Below are 18709 nucleotides of genomic sequence, written 5' to 3' on the forward strand. Positions count from 1 at the left end.
GTAACTAGGTTGTGGAACAACAAACCCATTTGTTTGGCCACTGGAGGCCATGGGAACTCTTGAGTCAATTTCCTTTTCAGCTAGTTTTCTTTTCAGTGCTCCTTCCACTCAGGCACTGAGCATCTGGAACTCTGCTCAAGTGCACAGTGGTATGAGGAGACCTCCCCACAACCCCTAATTGTGTAGCATTTCAATGGTCCTCAAAGATCCTCTGTGTGAACAGACTGACATTGTGCTATGTACTGGCTGGCCATGGGTGTGCACTAAGCACACTGGGCATAGATAAACCTCAGGCATCCTTACCCAATTAGATCAGCACCTGGTGTATTGGCTGCAGTGTGAACATTTGCAGGATGGATTCTGCCTTAGTCTTCTTTTAAGTATCAGTTTTTTTAAGCAACGTCCAATTGGTGTGTAATGGCATTGCAGTTTCCATGATTCTGCTATTGGACTCTGTTTGTAAGGCAGTTTACCAGATTGGATCTCCTTTACTGTTTAAGAGAGGCTTGTACCAGCATCTGCTGTCATTTAATGGCCTGCCTTCTAACTAAAGGCTGCATTCGATCTACCCTTTGATTTTCATGTCTTAAGAATAGGACAAAAGAAGAAAAGTCCAACATCATGTAACAAAAAGGTTTTCTTTCATGATCCATTTGTTTTTTGTTCGCAGTCCACAGCAGGTTGTATGGGGACAGCAAGCTTTGAAATGACATCGATTAGAAATGAAGGGGGTTAGTACTGACTGAGATTGAAGCACATCTGCTAACTGCCAGTGACATCATCTTTCAGCACCTCCCCCGCCCCCCACCTCACCACCCCACCAGCCCTCAAAGCCAATGGCCCTAATGCCTATTTTTTTGTGAACACATAAATAATCCCATGCTTAACACATCTGCAACTGGTTTGAACAAAGTGTTTTCAGGAACAAAAGTTTCAGGCAAAGAACCCTGAATTGTTGAATTAAATGTTGTTTAATCAGCTGGAATCCTCTACCCATTCTATGTTTTCAGCCTTTAAATATCATTAAATGGCATTGCTGTTGGGACTTTGTGTGCTTGTAATATGACTGTATGGCATCAGATGGTATATATGTGGTAAGGTGAGCTTATAATGTACTTGTATGGAGCCATGTGTGCTTAATATGAACAGATGATGATATGTATAATATAAGAGGCTAAACCTCTTTTCCCTTAAAAAGAAAAGGCTGAGAGATAACCTGATTTGAGTTCTTTAAAATTATGAAGGGTTTGATAAGATAAATGTAGAAAAAATGTTTCCACGTGTGAAGTTGTATAAAACCAGAGACCATAAATCCAAAATAAAAACAGAAAATGCTGGAAATGCTCAGCAGGTCTGGCAGCATCTGTAGAGAGAGAGAAAAACAGAGGCTGGATTTTCACCATAACAGAGAGTCCCTCCATCGTGGCAAAAATCCCGTAAATGGCTGAATATTCTTAATCCCCCCCCACCAACCCACCATTTCCCATCTTTGTAAGGGTGGGACTGGAGACAGGTTGAGGTTCACACATCCGCGATTTGAGGAGGCAGCTGGTCATTTAAATCACCAGCTACCTCCACTAACGTGGGATTTTGGAAGGAAGGGAGTGTGGAATCTGGAGGGTGCAGATTAGAACGAGTAAGAGGAGGTCTGAACTTGGTGGGTGCGTTTGGAAAGCCACTTTGGAGGTGTAAGGTACTTCTTTGGATAAGGTCCCAGGACCTCTTTGAGAGAGGTAAGGCACTTTTAGGATTGTTAAAAGTGAACATGATCATGCACTTTTTATGCGCAAACTCATTGGAACTGTCAAGCTGCCAAAGAGCTGTCCAGCTGTCAAGGAACTGTTCAATGTCAAAGAAGTGTTAAAGAACTGTCCAGGAAGTGTTGAACCTTTCAAGGAAGTGTCCTAGGATATTAGGTGAATTGGCGTGGAGGCCTTGGGGGCAAAGGGTGATGGGTGGAGCACATGGGTTGGCATGAATTGGCACTAAGTTGTCACGGGGTGTGCAGGACCATGGAGGGGGGTGAGTGGGGGTGTGGATTGGCATTGAAGGGGCATCAGGAGTGAGGGCTGCAGGAATGGTTTTTGCATTATTATATTATTATTTATTTAAACATAGTGCCAGAGCACAGAGACAGACTTTGTGCCTAGCCCATCTCTGCAGCCAGCAGCCTCCACACTCGTTCTGAGGTCACCCCCAAACTCTTATTTCAGCCTGCTTCCCCCTTCCCGGCAGAAAATCCGACCAGTGGGCGTACGTTTTTAAAGGTCAGGTTTGCCGAGCTGGGAGATCTCCTGAGTCTGCAAATGAGCCCCAGCAATGGAAATCTGGGCCAGAGCTAACCTATCAGGGCCTGAAGAAAAGTTCTTGACCTGAAACTTCAATTCTGCTCTTAGGCTCACTAGTGAGATGCAGTTGTGTCTATTAGCTGCAAGCGTGGGAAAAGGAAAAACAATGACTGGAGAAGCAGCAGGAAAGTGAATGAAGGCACATTTACCTGAGCATCGGAGCAGTGGTGGGAAGAGAGATTGTGGGGCATCAGTGAGAACATAAGAACATGAGAAATAGGAACAGGAGTAGACCATTTGGCCCCTCGAGCCTGCTCTACCATTCAATAAGATCGTGGCTGATCTTCTTGTGTTTCAGTTTCCACATTCCCATCTAACCCCGATAACCTTAGAGGGAGAGAGAGACTGTGGGGGTTAGTGAGGGAGAGAGAGACTACGGGGGTCAGTGAGGGAGAGAGAGACTTCAGGGATCAATGAGGGAGAGAGAGAGAGAGACTGTCGGGGTCAGCGAGGGAGAGTAAGAGACTGCCGGGGGTTAGCGAAGGAGAGAGACTGTGGGGGTCAGTGAGAGAGAGACTGTGGGGGTCAGTGAGAGAGAGACTGCAGGGGTCAGTGAGAGAGAGAGACTGTGGGGGTCAGTGAGAGAGAGACTGTGGGGGTCAGTGAGAGAGAGAGACTGTGGGGGTCAGTGAGAGAGAGACTGTGGGGGTCAGTGAGAGAGAGACTGTGGGGGTCAGTGAGAGAGAGACTGCGGGGGTCAGTGAGAGAGAAACTATGGGGGGTCAGTGAGAGAGAGAGACTGTGGGGGTCAGTGAGAGAGAGACTGTGGGGGTCAGTGAGAGAGAGACTGCGGGGGTCAGTGAGAGAGAGAGACTGCGGGGGTCAGTGAGTGAGAGAGAGAGAGACTGCAGGGGTCAGTGAGAGAGAGAGAGAGAGAGACTGCGGGGGTCAGTGAGGCAGAGAGAGAGACTGCGGGGGTCAGTGAGAGAGAGAGAGAGACTGCGGGGGTCAGTGAGGGAGAGAGAGAGAATGCAGAGGTCAGTGAGGGAGAGAGAGAGACTGCAGAGGTCAGTGAGGGAGAGAGAGAGACTGCAGACATTAGTGAGGGAGAGAGAGAGAGACTGCGGGGGTGAGTGAGGGAGAGAGAGAGAGACTGCAGAGGTCAGTGAGGGAGAGAGAGAGAGAGACTGCGGGGGTCAGTGGGGGAGAGAGGGAGACTGCAGGGATCAGTGAGGGAGGGAGAGATAGAGAGACTGCGGGGGTCATTGAGGGAGAGAGGGACACTGCCGAGGTCAGTGAGGGAGAGAGGGAGACTGTGGAGATCAGAGGGAGAGAGAGAGAGAGAGAGACTGCAGGGGTCAGTGAGGGAGCGAGGGAGACTGCGGGGGTCAGTGAGGGAGCGAGGGAGACTGCGGGGGTCAGTGAGGGGGAGAGAGAGAGAGACTGCAGGGGTCAGTGAGGGAGCGAGGGAGACTGCGGGGGTCAGTGTGGGAGCGAGGGAGACTGCGGGGGTCAGTGAGGGGGAGAGAGAGAGAGACTGCAGGGGTCAGTGAGGGAGAGGGGGACTGCGGGGGTCAGTGAGGGAGAGGGAGACTGCGGGGGTCAGTGTGGGAGAGGGAGAGAGAGAGAGACTGCGGGGGTCAGTGAGGGAGAGAGAGAGAGAGAGAGACTGCAGGGGTCAGTGAGGGAGAGAGAGAGAGAGAGAGAGACTGCAGGGGTCAGTGAGGGGGAGAGACTGCGGGGGTCAGTGTGGGAGAGAGAGAGACTGCGGGGGTCAGTGAGGGAGAGAGAGAGAGAGAGAGACTGCGGGGGTCAATGAGGGAGAGGGGGACTGCGGGGGTCAGTGAGGGAGAGAGAGAGAGACTGCGGGGGTCAGTGAGGGAGAGGGGGACTGCGGGGGTCAGTGAGGGAGAGAGAGAGACTGCGGGGGTCAGTGAGGGAGAGGGAGAGAGAGAGAGAGAGACTGCAGGGGTCAGTGAGGGAGAGAGGGAGACTGCGGGCGTCAGTGAGGGAGAGGGAGAGAGAGAGAGAGACTGCAGGGGTCAGTGAGGGAGAGAGGGAGACTGCGGGCGTCAGTGAGGGAGAGGGAGAGAGAGAGAGACTGCAGGGGTCAGTGAGGGAGAGAGAGAGACACTGCAGGGGTCAGTGAGGGAGAGAGGGAGAGAGAGACTGCAGGGGTCAGTGAGGGAGAGAGAGAGAGAGAGACTGCAGGGGTCAGTGAGGGAGAGAGGGAGAGAGAGAGAGACTGCAGGGGTCAGTGAGGGAGAGAGAGAGAGAGAGAGAGACTGCGGGGGTCAGTGTGGGAGAGAGAGAGACTGCGGGGGTCAGTGAGGGGGAGAGAGAGACTGCGGGGGTCAGTGAGGGGGAGAGACTGCGGGGGTCAGTGTGGGAGAGAGAGAGAGAGAGACTGCAGGGGTCAGTGTGGGAGAGAGGGAGACTGCAAGGGTCAGTGAGGGAGAGACAGAGAGAGACTGCAGGGGTCAGTGTGGGAGAGAGGGAGACTGCGGGGGTCAGTGTGGGAGAGAGGGAGACTGCGGGGGTCAGTGTGGGAGAGAGAGAGACTGCGGGGGTCAGTGAGGGTGAGGGGGAGACTGCAAGGGTCAGTGAGGGAGAGAGAGAGAGAGAGACTGCAGGGGTCAGTGTGGGAGAGAGGGAGACTGCAAGGGTCAGTGAGGGAGAGAGAGAGAGAGAGACTGCAGGGGTCAGTGTGGGAGAGAGGGAGACTGCGGGGGTCAGTGTGGGAGAGAGAGAGACTGCGGGGGTCAGTGAGGGAGAGAGAGAGAGAGAGAGACTGCGGGGGTCAGTGAGGGAGAGAGAGAGAGAGACTGCGGGGGTCAGTGAGGGAGAGAGAGAGAGAGAGAGACTGCGGGGGTCAGTGAGGGAGAGGGGGAGACTGCGGGGGTCAGTGTGGGAGAGAGAGAGACTGCGGGGGTCAGTGAGGGGGAGAGACTGCGGGGGTCAGTGAGGGGGAGAGAGAGACTGCGGGGGTCAGTGAGGGGGAGAGACTGCGGGGGTCAGTGAGGGGGAGAGAGAGACTGCGGGGGTCAGTGAGGGGGAGAGAGAGACTGTGGGGGTCAGTGAGGGGGAGAGACTGCGGGGGTCAGTGAGGGAGAGAGAGACTGCGGGGGTCAGTGAGGGAGAGAGAGAGACTGCGGGGGTCAGTGAGGGAGAGAGAGAGACTGCGGGGGTCAGTGTGGGAGAGAGAGAGACTGCGGGGGTCAGTGAGGGAGAGAGAGAGACTGCGGGGGTCAGTGTGGGAGAGGGGGACTGCGGGGGTCAGTGAGGGAGAGAGAGAGACTGCGGGGGTCAGTGTGGGAGAGGGGGACTGCGGGGGTCAGTGAGGGAGAGAGAGAGACTGCGGGGGTCAGTGTGGGGGAGAGACTGTGGGGGTCAGTGAGGGAGAGAGAGAGACTGCAGGGGTCAGTGTGGGAGAGGGGGACTGCGGGGGTCAGTGAGGGAGAGAGAGAGACTGCGGGGGTCAGTGAGGGAGAGGGGGGACTGCGGGGGTCAGTGAGGGAGAGAGAGACTGCGGGGGTCAGTGAGGGAGAGGGGGACTGCGGGGGTCAGTGAGGGAGAGGGGGACTGCGGGGGTCAGTGAGGGAGAGGGAGACTGCGGGGGTCAGTGTGGGAGAGAGAGAGACTGCGGGGGTCAGTGTGGGAGAGAGAGAGAGAGAGAGAGAGACTGCAGGGGTCAGTGAGGGAGAGGGGGAGACTGCGGGGGTCAGTGAGGGAGAGAGAGAGACTGCAGGGGTCAGTGTGGGAGAGGGGGACTGCGGGGGTCAGTGAGGGAGAGAGAGAGACTGCGGGGGTCAGTGAGGGAGAGGGGGACTGCGGGGGTCAGTGAGGGAGAGAGAGACTGCGGGGGTCAGTGAGGGAGAGGGAGACTGCGGGGGTCAGTGAGGGAGAGGGGGACTGCGGGGATCAGTGAGGGAGAGGGAGACTGCGGGGGTCAGTGTGGGAGAGAGAGAGACTGCGGGGGTCAGTGAGGGAGAGAGAGTCAGTGAGTGAGAGGGAGACTGCGGGGGTCAGTGTGGGAGAGAGGGAGACTGCGGGGGTCAGTGAGGGGGAGAGACTGCGGGGGTCAGTGTGGGAGAGAGAGAGACTGCGGGGGTCAGTGAGGGGGAGAGACTGCGGGGGTCAGTGAGGGAGAGGGGGACTGCGGGGGTCAGTGAGGGGGAGAGACTGCGGGGGTCAGTGAGGGAGTTTGGTGTTCACTACTTATGCTAGATTCCCTGCACTATGTAGATGCAATTAAGACACGATTGAATCCAGCCAATGTGTGAGCTTACTCCAAACCATGGTAAATTACTAAATATATTTAAATTAACTGAAACTGGAAGGAGATATAAAGTATTGTGTACCTGGTACTTTAGGCACAAATGATTGTGCAGGAATTTGGTACGTGTGAAGTACTCCCATTAAGTATGTTTTAACTTCACGGATTCATGTTTTCTAATAAGTGGTAATAACATACATAATTTATGATTAACATCAGGATTACTTTGTCTTCAGATGTGCCAGGCTAGTTCTTTAAATGGTGTTGAAATAATGGACCAGAAGTCCCATTTCAAAGCAAATATTTAAAAACTCCGCACACCGTGAGCTACACCCTCCCCCCTTCTTGGTTGCTTTGCTCCCTGGTGTGGGGCTTACCCATTTTCAGGATTCTTTCCTTTGACCGAACTAATCATATCCCTGATAACTGTTATGGGTGTGTTTATGACATAACAGGCACACTAGCTGACTGTAACAGGAAAATTAGTACTGTGCAGAGATTTGCACTCAAATCATCTATATCAGAGATTGTTTTCTGATGTGTGGCTGCTGGCACTGCTCTGTTGTATATTACAGTTAAGACTGCATGACCTGTTGTGACCCTCGCACTCCACCCCACCCCCAACATTCAGGCATTCAGCATCCAAAATCCTGCAGTCATTGTATTTGTGCTGTACACTTATGGACCTCCTGTTCCTCTCTCTCTCTCCCGAAGGTGCAGTCTCAGCAGTTCCGGAGCAGTGTCCAGGCAGACCAAGAGCAAGCAAGCAAATCCACCACAAAACCAGAAAGTAGAATATGCATTGTGATGTAAAGTAGATTTTTTAAAAAAGAAATTTATTACATTAAAGCCGTGTTCGCTTTTCCTCAGCCGGACTAACATTGTAACATGAGTTTATTGCACGCTGATAGACTCTGACATGCAACCAAATGGGTCTGAGTTGTGTGACATGTACTGCGAGGATCTGAAGCACAAAACTTCTGACCTCATTGTCATGGTAACCCTGCTTTCAAGGGAGTCTCCGCAAATGGATAAGATGAAAAGGACCTATGTGACTTTTAGCCCCATTCTCTTTCCCACCCTTCCCAGCCCCCAAAGTCTTTTTGAAATGCCCGTAAGCCCACCCTGGAGAGACAGGAGGGAGCTGCCTATCTGTTGGAGCATTCTCTGTGTTAAAACACCTGAACCAATTCAGTCAAGGGTTAAAATTCAAATGAAACTCAAGTAGGTTTAGGTCAAAAACAAAAACAGAATTACCTGGAAAAACTCAGCAGGTCTGGCAGCATCGGCGGAGAAGAGTTTTTGTTTTTATCTCTAGGTTTAGGTCAAAATGCCCTGAGGTATTCAGGGCAGTGCCTGTGATTTCCTGATTTGGGCCATTGCTCCACCCATCTCTGATACTTGAGGCTTGCCCAAAGAATAATGTTACTTGCGTTCAGGAAGATAACTTTCTAATGCCATTCCATGGTTAATGAACAGGATATACCTTTCTCACTTAACTCCACATCCTCCGCTTGTTTAATACAATTAACGTTGGTTTTGATATCAGTACAATATAAACAGCATACCTGAGCACAATTAGTACAAGATTGCTTTACTGAAGTTCACAAATTAATAAAATTTAAAGAAAAAAATCACAACAAAAGTGAAAATCCAGCATGAGAACCAGGACCCAGAAACTTTATAATGGACTATCAACTACAGATGGAGACTGATAATTATGGGATGTGTGTAATAGACTCCTGATAGTTATGGCATGTATATATTAGTGTTCTATAACTGATGCAGTATGATCATTGAGATGTATATAAAATGTTGTAGGTGTGTATAATAGAATATGTTAAAGGAAATAAAATTGGGCATGATATAAAATGGATGACTTTATGCAATCAGCCAAAATCAAAGTTCAGCCCCTTCACCCCAATACTGACATCTCGCCAATATTTAAACTCATCAAAAGGTTGCAAAATTGGACAATGATTTCAAACATTTTCCAAATTTGTCACCTCTTGTTTTTCTTTGTCTTTTATCATTAGTTGTCCTTCATTGAAGATTATATTCCCCGAAAACTGTTAACAGCTTTTTACTGGGGACACATTGATGTTGTCCATCAGGATTTTGATTCTATTGTTAACTCCATGATTGCTTCAGTCTTTCTGCCGTGAGGTTCAATAGTGACTGAAATCCATGCACCCAGGAATGAAAACACACACATTGATTGTGTAAGAGTGCTCAGGAGGGGAAAAAGCAGCAACTATTTCTATCTGTAGACTCTATCGAGTGACTTTCCGACCCTACTGCCGGAAATGAGTGTGTGTAAACATTGGGTGAGGATTTATAAACATGAGAAAAACTGAGATGAGCAAGTTCTGTTTGGCCTTTTGAGGCTTGGTTTTCTATTACCTTAACTTTCCCTTTTTAACCTGTGACTATTTTGAAAATCACCATCGTTTTAACTCTTAATACCCAGCCTGGCAGATCATTGTAAACTTTTGTCACTCTTTGAATAAAGAGGTTGTCCCAAAAGTCTGTTTGAAATGTACTTTCCAGTATTTAAATTTATGTCATCTGGTCCTGTTTTCATGGCATTCTTTGAACCAGTGTTGTGGACTTAACTTTATCTGCACCATTTATATCCCCCAGTGATGTCCCCTTTCAGCCATCTTCTTTCTTTCCAGGAGAACCTTTGCTTATCTAATCTTTCCACACAGCTTACCCCTTTGCACCCGGGAAGTCTTTTTGCTCTTGTCTGCACCCTTTCTAATGAATGTATCCTGTTTTTGTGCTATAAGCAGAATCACAGTCCTCCAAATGGAGCGAGCCCACTAAATTGTAAGTCATGGTGTAATCTCTGTGGAATTGTATCTACTGTCCTGATCCACTGGCTCCTGGTCCGAAAAGGCCTCAACTTTAAAATTCTCATCCCCGGTTCCAAATCCTTCTATGGCTGTGCTCCTCCAATTTTGGCCCCTTGAGCATCACTGATTTTAATCACGCGACCATTGGTAGCAATGCTTTCAGCAGCCTAGGCCCTAAACCCTGTAAATCCCTCCCGCTCCCAGGTCTCAGGCACCTGCTTTAATACCTCCTTATGTGGCTTAGTGTTTGATAACACTCCTCTGAAGCGCCATGGAATGTTTTATCATGTTGAAGTTGCTGTATAAACATCTGATGTCATTGTTAGACACAGAGGGGTGGATTTACAGAGGGAATGGATTACCTGCCTCACCCCAACCAAAAAGTCCCGATAGTGCCACCCCAACCAGAAACCTGGCTGCCCCACAGCGATTTTTAAAACTTTGTTCATGGGATGTGGGCATCACTGGCTAGGCCAGCGTTTATGGCATCTCCCTAATTGCCCCTTGAGAAGGTGGTAGTGAGCTACCTTCTTGAACCGCCGCAGTCCATGTGATGTAGGAACACCCACAGTGCTGTTAGGGAGGGAAGTGCCTTGTAGATGGTGGACAAGTTTGGGGAGTCAGGAGGTGAATTACTCTCCACAGGATTCCCAGTCTCTGACCTGTTCTTGTAGCCAGGGTATTTATATGGCTAGTCCAGTTCAGTTTCTGGTCAATGGTAACCCTGCAGGATGTTGTTAGCGGGTGATTCAGTGATGGTAATACTATTGATTGTCAAGGGGAGATGGTTAGATTCTCTTGTTGGAAGTGGTTGTGGCCTGGCACTTGTGTGACATGAATGTTACTTGCAATTTTATCAACCCCCAGCTTGAATATTGTCCAGGTCTTGCTACACAAGGGCACGAACTGCTTCAGTATCTGAGAAATTGCGAATGGTGCTGAACATTGTGCATCATCTGTGAGCATCCCCATTTCTGACCTTAGGATGGAGGGAAGGTCATTGATGAAGCAGGACCTTATTTTGAGGAACTGCGGCATTATCCCAGTACTGAGATGATTGACCTCCAAGAACCACAAACATCTTTCTTTGTATCGGGTATGACTCCAACCAGTGGAGAACTTTCCCCCTGATTCCCATTGACTCCAGTTTTGCCAGGGCACCTTGATGCCACATTCGGTCAAATAAGAATGCTGCCTTGATGTCAAGGGCAGTCACTCTCACCTCAGCTCTGGAGTCCAGCTCTTTTGTCCATGTTTGGATAAAGGCTGTAATGCGTTCAGGAACTCAGTGGCCCTGGTGGAACCCAAAATAAGCATCAGTGAGCCTGTTATTGCTGAGTAAGTGTTGCTTCATAGTGCTGTCGACAACACCTTCCATCACTTTGCTAATGATTGAGAGTAGATTGATAGGGCGGTAATTGGTCAGATTGCATTTGTCCTGCTTTTTGTGGACAGGACATACCTGGGCAATTTTCCACATTGTCAGGTAGATGCCAGTGTTGTAGCTGTAGAGAAACTAGGGGCTAGGCTAGTTCTGGAGCATAAGTCTTCCATATTTACTTCAATTATTACACAGGGACGGCTTGAATGGGATCAGAACGGGATGTCTGTCCCTCAGGGACATGAAGACCCGCCCAAGTCCCAGAAGAGATTAGTGACACTGTTACAACTACAAGTGGACCCCGAGGAAGAAGTGAAGATGGAGATGGTCTTCGGCAAGTCCATGGATCTTGCACGGGCATGGCTTGGGGACCCCAACCAGGGATGGGGGCTGGGGTTGTGTGGGTCGGGTTAAAGCGGCCAGGTGGGAGGGACGAAGGGGAGGGTACCATCTTGGAAGGGGTGCCCCTGATGGGCACAGGGGACTCCCCCCAGGAAGGAGGTACCCCCTCCCCTCCCCCTTCCTGCCTGCCAGCAGCTTGTGCAATGAAAGCTGCCAGGCTATTCGCCTTGTTCCAGTCTTCCCCAGGGGACTGAAACATTTTGATGGTCGTGGAACGAGACCCTTACGTGGCAGTTAATTGGCACTTAAGGTCCTCAGTAGGCCTAAGGGAGGGCAGGTTGTCTGGCACCTTACCCACCCACCATAATATGGGGGTACAGGTCAGGGGTGGGCAGGAGGGTGGTGCAACAGCCACACATTTTCTTTTAGGTGCCCTTCCTGCCTTCAAATAGGGAGTTGTAAATTTCACCCCAGAGAGAGACAAAGCAAACAGCACAGTACAGCAGGGCCTGGCCAGAGAACATTCACACTCACTCTCACAAACATACACACACATTGATTGTGCTGGAGAATTCATAAGACTGACCGTTCAACAATCACACACTAAGAGAGTATAAATGGCAGCTAAACCAGAACTGGAAAGTTAGACAGAGGCAGTTTCAAACTGAACGCTTCTCAAAGCTGTTCCTTGACTGTGGGCACATCTGTGAAGTTTACAGGCATCACCTTAATACCTTACACCCCTGGATAGGAGCCAGTTCAGGCATTTTCACACAACTTCCATCTTATCAAGTCACAAAGAGCATTTAAGATTTGGATTAACTAACACTATTTTATTTTTCATAATTCTATTTCCACACACTAAACAATTTGAACTACAAAAAAATTCTGTTATTGTACAAAGTCAACAATCATATGATCAGTGGGAATCGGAACATTCACACAAGGAACAATGAGTAAACAGGAGAGGAAAGTGCTTTGAGCTTGGGTAGGGAGGGGCTGCAATATCTCAGCCCAACGCCTACACGAGATTTCATGTTGCTGACATTTATGTGGCTGAAACCTCATGTTCACACAGCCCGTGGATGACACTTTGACAGCAGGAGACATTTTCAAAACAAAAAAAAAACTACATATGCCTTTTTATTTTGCTCTGGATAACCTTTTGCAATCCAGTGTCACACGTCAGCAGCCTGGCTCCTTAGAACGGTTAGACAGTGTCCTCTTTGATTCTACAGTACATTTATATATAATGAGTGGAACATTACACCAGCGTCATTCTTGTGGGAGCAGTTATCCATCCTTACATATCAGGAATGTTAATAACACATTGTTGAAGTTAACCTTGAACACACTGAGATAAGTAGGGATTAAACCCATCACCAGCTGAGCTCATGACACTATGCCCCAACAAGGCAGAATTACCAATCCTCTCCTTTCGATGAATCAACATCCGCGTGATATAAATCCCCTTCTCTTGACATCAACAAAATCCTTCCTCCAACACTGCACTGCCCCCCTCTCCTCCAAATGAATTGACATCAGGACATTTAGTAATCCTTTGAAAAGTCAAAAAGTCGCATGTTGGTAAAACAGGGTGTTGATCAAAGTCAGTCTGTGGTTGATCTTAAGAGGACAGCACTTAGCTTAATGATCCATGTAAGAAAAAGGTCTCCATAGATTGATGATGTGATAGAACATGGTGCAATGCTATCTTTTCTTTGTGATAGCACCAACTACAGACCTTTGGGGAACTGATCCTCCAAAATCAATTTACATTTCTATTTAAACTAAATAAAAACACTGGAGGTAATCTTAACCCAACATGCCCAGTGGGAATGAATTGGGTTCAAGTTGGACGTACTTTTTACACTCCGCTCTGTTTTAATGGTCTACTGATTTCAACGGAGTGTAAAATTGTGTGGGGTATAAAACAAGGGTCCAACCCAATCCTACCTCATTTCCCCTAGATGGGTCAGGCTAAAATTGCTCCCACTATACTCTTCTGTTTTGTTTTTTGTGCTTTGTATTATGCAGCACATGAAAAAAAGAATCAAATCATAGGGTGCCAGCTGGGCAGGAGCACAGTTCTTGTTCCTTCATGACCAGATGTAACAAAGGAAATGTGACGTGCCAATAGAAGAGAGAGGGAGAATAAGCCCCGAGGTTTCCATTGTGTAAAATGCATGTGTTGGGTGAATGTGTGTTTAGACGCAATAAAGACCCGTTTTACTAAAGAGGTTTTGTAACAGTATTATCCACATGGTTATCTTAAATCTACATCCGACCTAATATTGTGTAGACATTTGTGATTTAAAAATTATAATATATTACTAATAAATCTAAATCTAAGTATGCTTAAAAACCCCAGCAAACATGTTTATAATACTGAAAATAAGACAGCACATTGGCAGAAACAAACTGTGCATTTCTCAAAAGAATCTTCAGACATTTCAGATATTAGAATTTACACACGATCATCATTGTGGCTGTAACAGACAGTAATTAGTGTGTAAAAAAATATCATAAACTATTATAAAAAAATTCATCCCTTTACAGTGAATATGTACCTGATACAACTTGGTGAGTAGCCAGTTTCTGCCTGATCTGTAAGCCTATGCTATTTGATGATATTGGGCAAACACTCAATGCATTTGGATGACTGCTGAGTCTGCTATTTCTACAGAGACATTAGCTCTTTTCAAATAACAGAAGCAGTCATTTCTGGGTGATACTAAGCACCTGGTCTGCTCCTGGTGTAATTTAGTAAGCAGCCAATCACTGGCTTAAGGAGTCTATGTCAAATACTTTGAATAAAAAGTCTCCTACTAAACTTTCTGTTTTCTCTTCGTACTTGATGTTGCGTAGCAAAATATTCTTCAAAGTTAACATAGATGGGAATTCTCAGACACCAAGAGTTTCTATCTATGGTGAAGCTATCTTAAAAATATTTAATTCTTATTATATACTCTCAATTACAATTTCAGTCCCTTAAACATCCTGGAGTGTACTGGTGAAGAATGTAAGCTCACTACTGACCAACCATAACGGGCTTACCCAGTGTTTCTTTGTCAACAAGAAAGCAAAACAGGAGAGAATTGCTAATAAATACTTCCAATCTAACAGTTTGAAAATACCCTGTCATTGCAAAACTACTCTGCATTCAGCTACGAAAGAAACATAACGATGTGTCCCTGAGATAGCCGTCACCCCTGGTGCATCTTCAAATAATGTGAATAAAATAGAATACTACCCACACATCAGGAAACTAGAGTGTGTCATTCCGGGTCCAAGAGTAAGAGTATGAGCATGGCACACTATGTATGCAACAAGTTCAGAATGCGCAATGCACTCTCTCTTCTGCACTGCTCCCCAGTATTGGCACATCTCCATGACTAGGTTTGAAAGGTGTTCCTGTTTTAATTTTGCCCTTGTACCTTGCTACATTGTCATGGTTGTAATTGTGGCAATGCTAAGTACCCCCTCCCCCCACCCCTCCCAACCCACTCTGCCAGTGGCACAGTCCTTTGTAGGACTGATTTTGCAACAAGCCCCTCCAGAAAATGTCTTTGAAAAACAGGCCCTTTGTGTACATCCTTTGAATATTACTTTAAAACATGAAGAAAGCAGCTTTCTTAAAGGGATAACACAATGTACAATCATTGCGTGCTCGTTTCCTCCTTTCTCTTCCTCTGATTTCAAACCAATGCCAATCCTGGTTTCCAATCCACAAAGATCATGTGAGAGCCATGCTTACAAACTTCCTCAGAGATCAGAAAATACTTGTGGAGAATAACTGGCACAAACCTCCTTTACATATTTGTAACATTGAACGTGGAACTTCCTGAACATCTCATCCAAGATTAAAGGATTAAAAGGATTTTAATATTTAATGCAATACTCAAAGGACCAGCCATAAAACTCTGGATGAACATTCAGTACTTAACAACTTCATTCTAGTTACACTGAAGGATAGAAATTGTTTTTTTTTCCTCTCGAAATCTCACGTTAAGTGGCTTCAAACAGTTTTACAAGATTGATAACAAGTGCAGACCGCAGTGATGATGAAAATTAAATCCTGACACTGTGTTAGTGTTGGAGTAATGGGAGGAGGCTGACAGCAAGCTCACCAGAAGGATCAGGCGGTTAATACTGAGGTAGATAACTGACTGCCCACCATCTAATAAAACTGCACGGATAAGGCTTCACAGAAACTAACCATTTTCACTTATAACTACAAACAGTTGTACAGAAACAGGGGGCATCACAGCAAATGAAGTTCAGAAACATGGGCATTGTAAACACCCATACAGGCTGAAATGCTCTTGACGGAGCACAGAACCTGGGCATCAAAACATGAGGTACAATAAGACTGCAAATTATCAAAAGGAGAAGAAAGCTTAGATGCAGACTAAATTACTGCTGTATCTTAGACGTGTCCATATGGAGGTCAGCCAGCCTATGCCATGGCTTGTTTTATGGAGGGGGTTCTCATCATAGCTCCCGACTTCACATCTGTGATTTTTACTTCTCTTTTTCTCTGCACCTTTTTGGAGGAACATTCCCGATATCGATCCTCTGACGTGGTCGTCCTTTGTGAAGTTCTGCTTCGTCTGGCATAGCGAGGAGAGGTCCCCATCAAAAGTGGGTGGTTCACATCTATGACTCTCGTCCACACGAACAAAACAATCAAGTCAGGGCTGATGTCAGTAATGAACCTTCCTTTCCAAGGCTACAGATTCTTTTGAATGTTACTGAAATCCTGGGAGGTCTGACAGGAGTCAGGACTGGGAATGTTTGACTCAACACTGGTTACATTGTTATCCTTCAGTTTGGAATGTGCTCTGACCTAACTGAGATGTGCGAGCATTATGGCAAGGCTCTGCACAGCGACACATTAGGGGCTGAATGGAAAACCAGAGCCGTGTTCATTTTTTTTCAAAAGCATGTCTTTGGTGACGTTCTTGAGTAAGGAACGATGATAAAAAATATTTCTCTGATAAACATTACAATCAACAAGAATAAACACCTTTGTAATGTAAAAAATAATGCAAACACATAAGACATGGCTATATACAGTGTAACATACGAAAAAGTAATGACCATTAATTCCACGCCTCAGCCTAAAGCAGGCAGGAAATTTGGTTAAATCACCACGTACATCAATGGAGGGAAAACCATCCCACAACACAGAATGGAGTTCTATAAAATTTGAGGTAGAATGTTTCTCTCTATATTTGGAAGTGCTTTTCTCCTCTTCTTCAGGGAAAATGGTAGATGAGTGAGGCCTTGAGGTAGTACTGCATCTGTACTGACCAAATGCTATTCTACTCGCAGGAAGGAAGATACCAATTTGAGCAGTTTCTTTAGAAGACATTCAATGCGGCTGAGGTAGTTTTCAATCATCAAACTTTTCTTTGAGTTGTTTTTCCAAGTCTTATTAGTAGCCTCCACGTAGGCCTCACCAGTCACTTTGTTTGTCAAGAATCCACCACTGAAATTATTGAACCTGTAACCTGAGATTGATACACTGTGAAATCTATCGAATCCCTGCATGGAGACCTGCTATGGCCTTACTAAACTGATGTTGGTAGTTGTTTTACATCAAAGCAATTTTTACAAGTCAAGACCAATGAACAGCAGGCCAACAAACTGATGTGTGTTTGCAAATGGTAAAAATCTGACGTGTGTAGGCCTGAAATGCATCCTCATAAGGTAAGTTTCATAGATAAACTACACCAGTTTGAAGTACCTTCATTACAACATGCCTGAGGTTTTTTGAGGATACAAACAGACTTAATTTTCAGCAAATCCACTGTAGAACATGACCTGAGACTGGTGGTCCTAGTGTAGATGCCATCAGATAGGAAAACAATAAATATCAGCATGTGAGTTCCAGTAATAAACCTACAGGTAGGCAATGAGACTTGGCTTCTCTCAAAGTTTCACTCTGTGGCAACTGAACTACTGTCTTTCACTACGGTGAAGCTGAGCTGATTAACATTTAATTCAGGGTGGTCTAAAGAACACTGTACAACGGTTTGGAAGGTAGTGTGCTGTTCCTGAGTCACAACAAACTCGTCCAGTGGGAACACAGAGTTCTGGCAGATCAAACTGGGCTGTTCTTCAGAGATGGGGGAGATATTATTAGACTGTTGGGAATAGGAAGAAATAAAGGGGGAGAAAAAGAGAAAACATAGCATTACTCCAAGATATAAATAACTAGAAATTAGAAATTACTCTGTGACATTATTATATAAATGCTTAATGCACCAATTTCCTTTCTCCATTGGATGAACATGAGCACTAAGTGTTAATATGTAAATTGGTTAACACCGCTACTTAAGTTAGGAAATGTATACAAGCTCATTAAGCGTTTGAACAATCACATCATTTCTACCCTTCAAGTACATAAAGAAACGTTCTAATATAACTCTGCAAAGCTAACAAATTTGCTAACAAACACTTAATGGCATACCTTCAAGAATAGCTCTAACCAGCCATCTATAATCCACTAGTGATCTTTTCCCTGGACACAATAAGAGGGGAATCTTCAGTTTATCGTGTGAGCCTTACCTTTTAGTAAGGACCCGGGAATATAGTTTCTTCCATGCACTCGATACTATTGTGTACTTTCATGCTCTTTCATTTATCGTACAATCTGTATACTTCTTACGCACCTAATTTACAGGGAGCCAAATTAATTCTATGGCGAGACTGCAGACAGATTATTGCTTAGGTTTATATTAAATAGTGAGAGCTTGTAGTCAGGGGCACATTTAAAATTTGTACTTTCATGGACTCTTCCCCTACTTGTTTAATCTCCCAAATCAGACAAATAAATATGGATGGATGAAACTAAAGGAAATTAAGCTGAAAACTCAAAAACTGTACATCTGTCCTGGTGGTCTATAGTCCATTGTATGGTGTGTGGGTTTAGCTCACTGCTGGTATGACTCCCATTCATTTTGTTGTGAAAGGATATGCAGAAGTTGAGCAGTGTCCTTGCATTGTCAAGTTGGCAAAACAGCACAAACATCTTCAGCTTTGTTTTATGGGATCTGGGTCACCTAGCACCACCTCAGGGGAGAAAATGAGTGCAGATGCACAGGAAGGGGCAATTTACTGAGTTGTAGCCATTCTACAGTTAATGGGCAGAGGAAAGGAACAAGTATCATGACAAGTCTTTCTACTTTCTCAATTAAACAGCCCATTCGAAAACACTACCAATATGGGACCCATAGGTCCTTGCCTTGGAATGGACACTGCTGAACTCTGCTCCTGACCCTGATGGACTATCCAGGAAGTGTTGACACATCAACATACTGCCAGCCAGCACCTGTGACAGGGTGGGCACGTCATGGGCACCTGCTCAGAAGGTGGCCCCCTCTCCATAAGCTCATGCTCTTCAGATTGTCTGGCCCAGTGCCTGGATTGCCAGCCAGATAATGGGGCAGACACCCATGAGAATTCTGAACCCCACCTCCTATTATATCATGGGTTATTTTGGGGCAGCGTGGTAAACCAGTAGCAGTGAGTCTTCGGGATGGAGACAATGTTCCTG

General features: G+C 46.4%; 1 protein-coding gene across 1 annotated transcript in view; it reads right to left on the reverse strand.

Annotated features, from left to right (window-relative positions):
• Positions 1-17090: 17090 nt before the first annotated feature.
• Positions 17091-18709, reverse strand: part of igdcc3 (immunoglobulin superfamily, DCC subclass, member 3) — a 119980-nt gene continuing 118361 nt past the window's right edge. The window contains exon 14 of the mRNA XM_041174906.1: positions 17091-17297. Coding sequence (XP_041030840.1) covers positions 17091-17297 — 207 coding nt within the window. The remainder of the gene's footprint in view (positions 17298-18709) is intronic.

This window comes from Carcharodon carcharias, chromosome 26 (assembly GCF_017639515.1).
Source record: "Carcharodon carcharias isolate sCarCar2 chromosome 26, sCarCar2.pri, whole genome shotgun sequence".
NCBI classification, from domain to species: domain Eukaryota; kingdom Metazoa; phylum Chordata; class Chondrichthyes; order Lamniformes; family Lamnidae; genus Carcharodon; species Carcharodon carcharias.